General features: G+C 30.1%; 1 protein-coding gene across 1 annotated transcript; it reads left to right on the top strand.

Moving 5' to 3' along the window:
• The first annotated feature begins 291 nt into the window (after positions 1-291).
• On the top strand, positions 292-7,704 carry LOC111914715 (transcription factor TCP2). Its single transcript, XM_023910424.3, has 2 exons — positions 292-1,868; positions 7,431-7,704. Exon 1 carries the CDS (start codon positions 441-443, stop codon positions 1,827-1,829), a length of 1,389 nt encoding a protein of 462 aa, XP_023766192.1. The 5' UTR covers positions 292-440; the 3' UTR covers positions 1,830-1,868; positions 7,431-7,704.
• Positions 7,705-8,637: the final 933 nt, after the last annotated feature.

Below are 8,637 nucleotides of genomic sequence, written 5' to 3'. Positions count from 1 at the left end.
TCATAATTATACAACCAACTGCAAAAATTTAATTAAATCATATGTAACTATAAAAGATGAAGGCGAATAACAGATCTTAACCCTACCTTTCTTTTTTGGGATTCAGCTTTCCTTCCCTCTGATGAAACCTTTCACAGACTTTGCTTTCTGAGAAGCCACTGGTAAAGATAAGCTTTAAACGGAGCTTCCCTTCTGACATTTTCCGGCCTGCTTCTGCTTATATACATACACACAGTTGTATCTATATGTTTGTGTGTCTGTCTGTATACATGGCTACAAAAGCCAAGCTAGTCATCAATACAAAGGACACTAGTTGACACCCCACCACACCTGCTCTCTCTCTCCAAATATATACCACTACTTTCTCTCTCTAAAACTGCACTAATTTCTCTCTCTAGATAAGATATAGTTGGATTGATTTCAAGGTATGAAAGCTGGGTATGGAGGTGGATGAAATTCAAAGACAGGTGCGTAAATTTCAAAGGGTTTCGTCTAATGGTAGTACTACAACTACTGACAATTCTTCAAATCCGCAAAAGATAGCTACCCATAAAGGGAATTTGGAGTTGCAGAAGTTTGATGATGGTGGTGGTGGTGGCGGCGGAGGAGGAGGAATAGATGTTGTTGTAGGTGGAGGTGGTGGTGGTGGTGTGGCGAGGCTTTGTGGATGGCCTTCCTCCCGGATTGTTAGGGTTTCTAGGGCGTCCGGAGGGAAGGATAGACACAGCAAGGTTTTGACATCGAAAGGACTCAGAGATCGTCGTGTCCGGTTGTCTGTTAGTACCGCTATCCAGTTTTATGATCTGCAAGACCGATTGGGGTATGATCAGCCGAGCAAGGCGGTAGAATGGTTGCTCAAGGCGGCATCTACTTCCATTGACGAGCTTCCTTCTCTTGACCCTTCGTTTTCCGGTGCCATCTCTCACACCCACCACCATCACCAGAATGAAGACAAGAAGTCGACGGGAAACAGTCCCGATTTTGAAGATCCAAATTACCAACAACAAAACAGTAATAATAATAATAATAATAATAATGTTTCTAAGGCGAAATCTCCGGCGTGTAGTAGTACATCTGAAACAAGCAAGGGGTCGGGGCTTTCGTTATCTCGATCGGAGAATCGGGTGAAAGCTCGAGAACGAGCGAGAGAAATGGCTTCAAAGAAGGAACGAGAGAAGGAAACTGATTCAACGAGGGCTGCTGTTTTGAATCAGGTCAATAGTATTTCGGAAAACTCGTCTTTCACGGATCTTCTCACCGGCGGCATTCACAGCAACACCAACGTCCGCCGTCACAGTCCAGAGTCAAGAACCCACTGGGCAACTCCGATGGATTATTTCTTCGCTCGACCTACACAACCTTCAACCCAACTAATCCAAATACCACAATTCAACATCACCGCCGGAGATAACCACCAACACCAACACCACAACAACAACAACAACAACCCACAACACCATTTCTCCTTCCTTCAAGACAGTTTCGTACCGGCGGTGACAACGGGTGGTGGTGGCGGAGGAGGAGAAAGTTACAATTTAAACTTCTCCATGACATCATCATCCGGTGGCACCCTTGCTCCGGGTTTCAGTAGGGGGACCCTTCAGTCCAATTTACCGTCGTCTCTTTTACCTCATCATCACCATTTCCAGAGGTTTCAGTCACCCTCCATAGACGGATCAACCTCCACAAATCTGCCCTTCTTCATCGTTCCAAACGCCGCCTCCGATCATTTCCCAGCAGCAGCTGGTTACCACTTAAGCTACGGCGGCGGCGGAGGAGATGGCGTAGGACGGCATTCAGATCATCACAAAGAAAAAACAAAGAACTGAGACTTCAATCAATGGCCTCTTTCCCCATCTACATCTCCGGTAAATCTCTTTCAAAATTTTCCATTTCTTGAATTTCTTCTCATATCTATATATATACAGACGCTTAAAGACTTCATTTGCATTTATTCCTGGAAGTAGGCTAAGCAATTGCATCCAGAAATGGAACTCTTTAGATCTTCAGTAACCCTAAAAAATTAGAATGTCGTTTTTGGGTAAAATCTATTTCATTTCCAGAAATTGCAACAATAAATTTTATTTCATGGCACCGAATTTAGTTATGTTGAATGATTTGGTTTATTCATGTAGATGAGACGTCTTCAAGTAATCTTGATTCATGGATAATCTTGATTTTGATCAACTAAATTATTTTAAATACACAAATGGATGAAGTTTTGAAATTTGAAGGATCGTAAAATAACAAAAAATAATTATAAAATTATGAAAGCAGTATATTTTGTACTTATCAAATAACAAAACGAAATTATATAGACAGGTAATAATCACATTTTAAATATCGTCTATATGAAGTTTGAAGCTCCATAAATAATAATTAATTTGTACAAAAATTCTGTTGCTTTTATCTCAAACACATAAATTGTAGATCTAACATAACATTTTTTAATTGTTATATCAAAAAAGATTCTTTAGATAGTACAAATTTTTATAGGACATCTTGTCAATACCTAATTTTTAGAATAAAAAAAATGATTGTCAAGTTTTTTTTTTTTAAAAGTCTTCAAGAAACCTACATTTTAGATCTTGGTATATCACTCGATCTTACAAAAAATGAGAATTCCAAATCAAAGATGTCTTAACAACGTAAATTCCAAATAAAAGAGTTGATTATTAAAAGCTTGATATGAGATATATACGTGGTCTCAAAGTCCCATTATGATTAAATAAACTATTAGAAATTTTTATTTTGTTGCATGATTGTGATATTAGTATGGGTTTGTTAAATTAATATATAATCTTCCTTATTTGGATTATATAATAGGATATAGTTAGGTGTTTGTTTTGTTGGGTTTATGGATTCATAGTTTGGTTTCCTTTAATTCAAGCATGTTTTTAAGAAAAGACAGGTGTTCGCTGTCCACTTTCAATCAATATAAACCCACTTTTATTAAAATTCCGACAGATTCCTTAATTATATAAAAAGTCCTTTTAATCATATTTAAATGCCCAAATGCCCAATAGCCATTATGTTTCACTGAACCCGAAATTTAATTTTGTTGCCGGGTCGCCCCGAGCCCTGCAGATTTCGAGCACTGGGAAAAAAAAGGGCACACACTACTACGCCGTTTTGTTTTAGGGTTTTGCTTTTTGATAAGCTTAGGTTAGGTGGGACCTACATGATAGGTCAAAGCCATGCACGTACGGATGCCTTTTGATTGGTTGAAAAATGTGTATGAAATGACAAAAATATCCCTCCCTCTCCGAACAGTGCATTAATTTTTGTTTGTTTTTTCACCTGGTTTTCTTAATTTCCTCATTGACTCAATATTTCAAATATTTTATTTGTTTTTTTTTTCAAAAAGAACTGAGAATAAAGTGATTTGAAGTTATGTGTTATAGGATTTTATTACTCATAGGGTATGATTATAAAACTTAAAGGTTGTGATAAAATATTATCAATCTATAATATTCTTGATTGTTAAAGAAAGGAGATTTCTAGGAATTGCGTGTAATTCATGAAATGGTTGCAACATTCCATTTATGAATTGGATTATGAGAAAAGGAATATATATCTACATTTAGGATTGAGTTGAGGGCATAACTGGTATTTTATCAATTTTGGACATATTTTTTGTCAAGATTTTGGCTAGGTGACATTGATTGAAACATAAGATGGTATCTCATGACGTTTCTCTGTAACGATATCTCTTGACGTTTCTCTGTAATTACGTGACCTATTCAAAACTTTCTCAATAATTGAGTGGCATATTTAAAGCTTTTCAAGAATTTGGTGGCCTCTTTAGACACTGACCCTACAAAAACAAAAACAGAAAAAACAAAAATATTAAATAGAATACAAGAGTTGAAAGAAATTAGGAAAACTTATTGTGACATGTTAAATTGGATTTTGCTTAACTTCTAATCTTAATTTAAATCTCCTAATGTAAGTCAATTGATTAAAACCAAGAACTTTTTTTTTATAGATGTAACATATTTTTTTTCACTTATTATTACTTATAGAATATAAAGTAACCTTTAGCATCTTAGAAGGTACATCAACTCATAAAAAGTAGATTTTATCAGTTTCTGATGATTGCTTTTGATTCATGGAATGGTTGCAACGCCATTCCAATTTTATGAATTGAAATGTTGGTTATATAGGTATATTGCTTCATGTCAAATCATTATATATATATATATATATATATATATATATATATATATATATATATATATATATATATATATATATATATTAGTTTATAACCCGTGGAAACCATGATTACAAAATTAATTAAATATTCATAGTAAAAAATTCAAAATTATTAATCAATTATTTTATATAAAATTTTAAATACATTATTAATTAAGAGATTTTTTTATTAGTTATGTAAAATTATAATTATTGATTCAAATAAATATGTAGAATTAATTTATCATATATATTAGACTCTTTTTATTTGTGGACTAATGAAAACAATAATATAAAATTTAAAATAAAGAATAAATAGATTGACAAATAACATCACATTAATTAGGAGGTTTAATGAATTTAAAATAGAGAATTAATAGAATGACAAGAGGCATCATATTAATTAGGAATTCTAATATTATGACACTTGCCAAAAAGACTACTCTTTTATTATTGTTATTATATATATATATATATATATATATATATATATATATATATATATATATATATATATATATATATGTCATAATAGAATTGCTTTTCTGATTTTATAAAAAAATATTGGTCATATAAGTACAGAATTTATTTTTTGGTATCAAGTAACGTCATAACTAAGCATGCAAAAGGGAAAAGCCTTTTTTTTCTAACCCTCAGGAAACAGCCTAATGAAATATGTAAATGTAAAAAGATTCATTACGGACAAATGACAACATAAAATTCCACTTATTCGTTTTGTTGCTAATATAGTATTATTTTATTTTATTTTATATTTTCTAATATAATACTTTTCTTATAATAGGTACTCTAGGTATAATATTTTTCTTGTATAAGATATTTTATAGCTATATTTATGTTGTTTTTGACATATCACAACTACCATATTTTTTGAGGTTTTCTTTTATTTGTCATGTTTATCAAACCAAAAGCAGCCAACAAGCTAGTTTATTTATTTATTTTTGAAAAACTAATTAAAATAGCTTTTTAGTGTGTTTTTAAAATTTTCTAAATATATTCTTAATTAATTATAATTAATTATAAGAAAACTCATTCTTATAAATGACTTATATGTCATTTTATATTTTCCAATTATTCTGTTAACTAGTTATTTTTATCAAATATTATTTTTTATTAGCTAACTCATATCTTTTTAACTATGTGCTCGAGTTGTTTTAAATTATCATGTTTGATAAACCAAAAATTAGTTTATAAACTTGCTTTGTAAAAAGCTATTTAAATTAGTTTTTGAGAAGTTTTTTTTATTATTATTATAAATTTTTTTCTAAATATTCCTTTAATTAATTATAATTTCTAAATGCATTTTTATGTCATATATATATATATATATATATATATATATATATATATATATATATATATATATATATATATATATATATATATATATATATATATATATATATTTCAACTATCTTATCAACTAATTTTACCAAACGTTAATTTTTATTAGCTAACTTATAAGGTAGTAGCTAGCTTTTTCAACTAGTACGACAAAAATAACTTTAGTTTATTTTGTGTTATAATATAATATTAGGCCTTGTTTTTTTATTAATTACTCTATCAGTATGGATAAATTATATTTGATCAATGTTTTGATTAAATACATGCTATAGTTACAGTAAGACATAGATAAATATAAGATGTGAATAAAATAAAGAACATACACGAATTTATGTAGTTAACATGGTTGGGGTAAAGCGTATATACTTAGGCAGTTTTAGGGTCGACATCAAATACCACTAGCTGTATATGTAGAATCTCCATGTAAATATTTAGAACTCAATAAATCTCTCGTCTTCTACCGTGGATGTAGTTAGTACGATTACCCTATTCATACGAACCAAGTAAAACTTATGCGCTAATTATTCTTTTATTTTTTATTTTTTTGCATCTTTAATTGTGTGTTAGTGGTTAAAGAAATTATGACAATAAAGGTTTCTATTAACTTCTGAATGATACAAGCCCCATAATGTTTACAATTACAATCGATATAGAGAGAGAGAGAAAAGACAAGGCCAAATATGACCAACAAGCCAAGCCTATAAACAAACTGCCAAGATCACCTACAAAAGGCTCGAGAGCCCTTTGGAGTTTTCTAATGAATGGAACCGGAAACCCCCATGTAGAAGATCTTTTGGAATCCATGTATTGAAAATCCTCTTCATATCCAATTTTCCTCCTAAAATTCCCTTATGGAATCTACCTTTTGGAACCAATATCTAGAAGCCAAGTATTTCTAGCTAGACATCTTCTGGAAGAAGATCCAAAGACAATCCTACTCCACAACCCAACATTAATTAACATCATGCTTGGGAAAATATAATGAAAAAGTAATCAAGAACAGTTTTGTAAAAACAAAATTATTACTTAATGTGAAAAGTCTCGTTTCTCCAACTTTATCTATTCTTTATATATTACATAAAAAATAAAAACTTATATATAGCTTTGTTGGGGAATCATAGAATAATAGAAAACCAAATGGTTCCTTAACTAGGTTCAACCTACCTGATTTAAGAGAAAACCGGGTTCCACCGAATCGGTTCAAGAGAAAACTGAGTTCAACCAGGTCAAAAGAAAATTAGGTTTAAACGGGCTTGTTCAAGAGAAAAATGGATCAAACCGGGCCAATTCAATATATAAAAACTGGTGGTGAAAGAAGTAAGTGCCGAGCCCAAATTGGTCATTCAATATATATTTATATTTACACCTTTTATATATATATATATATATATATATATATATATATATATATATATATATATATATATATATATATATATATATATATATATATATATATATATATATATATATATATATATATATATATATATAAAAGGAAGGATTGGAGAACTATGATTAGACATGATAAATGAGGCTGATCATGATACTGATGTAACAGTCTCTCCATCTTCAACTCCCCAGGTATACCAGGGATATACACTAAATGAAGTTCCAGGCTAATTAAATAAATTCAGTGCATTTAATTAATGAAACTTTTTATGATCTGTAAATTCGTAAAAAAGCTAAGGCCTGTATGATATATATATCCCTATATAGACAGTGTGGATAAAAATTATTATCTACTTTTACTTCAACTGAATTTGGATAAAACGTATATATATATATATATATATATATGTGTTTTTGCTATAACACTTGAAATGACGATTTTTTTTTTTTTTTTTTTTTTGTGTTGTGTTATTTTCCAGGTAAGTGCTAAAGATGGAGAAATGGCAACGAAATCACTGGGGCGATGAAATCTATTTATGATCATGACAATAATATGATATTTATGTATTAATTTATAAGTGGGTGATGATGATAAGTAAAATTAATTTGCAGTTGCATTAATGGCAGTGATTGATCATTGGTGTGGAGGAAGATAGATAGGCGAAACAGCACCTCTTGCCTAGCTCTTCTTCCTTTTGTTTGTATTCTTTGACTTTCGATTGCCTGCAATGCAATGGTTTGCTTGTTGTGTGAGTGTGTGCCTTTTTGTCTCTCAGTATTTTCTATTTTTGAATTTCACTCATGGATTTTTGTTCATGATCGTATATACTCTAAAAGCTTTTAGTTTGAATTTCAATATGTATCCCGCATGCTTGTATATTATTATCCAGATTTACCAACGATGGATTCTTGGCTTTAAACACACTATAAAATAAGAAATTATAAATACATAGGTTGGAAATCTTCAATAAAAAGGTACTTAGGACCATGGACAACATGGGCGTTACAATGGCTAGAAAGCATTTTTTTTTTCTATTTTACAAGTCCAAAATTCATTAGATACGCGTTTAACTACATTGTGAACAAAGAAGGCAATCAACGGAAGTTTAAAATAAAAAGAAAGTGAGAACAACGTCAACACGGGGGAATAAAAGATCATTGGAAACGAATCGTCTCCATGACCATATAGAAGCAAGCAATGGTAGAACGTTGTCCAATACTAGGTTTCAACAAATATAAATAAATTGTTTTGCTCTTAAAAATTGTCCTAAAAATCGGTTGTTTACATCTCCAATTTGAATTAGTAGATTATTTAAGATTCAATTTTTTTATAATGTTTAGATAAATTAAATTACCTTCTACCTTTTATGCTTACAATTATTCCTATCCACTAAAATTTTGACAAATCATCTAATTTAATTTTATCTGATATATTCCTAATATACCTTTAATGAGTTATTTAAAAAAATATAGAATGATAACACTTGTCATAATTCTATTGGATAGGAACATTTGTAGGCATAAAAAGTAGGAATCAATTTAATTTCTGTTTGTTTAATCATTTACATCGTTCAATGCTTTTGAATATATATATATATATATATATATATATATATATATATATATATATATATATATATATATATATATATATATATATATATATATATATATATATATATATAT

The sequence above is a fragment of the Lactuca sativa genome, chromosome 4, assembly GCF_002870075.4.
Source record: "Lactuca sativa cultivar Salinas chromosome 4, Lsat_Salinas_v11, whole genome shotgun sequence".
NCBI lineage: Eukaryota > Viridiplantae > Streptophyta > Magnoliopsida > Asterales > Asteraceae > Lactuca > Lactuca sativa.
Note: the sequence above shows the minus strand (reverse complement) of the source record. Positions and strands in the feature narration are given on the sequence as shown.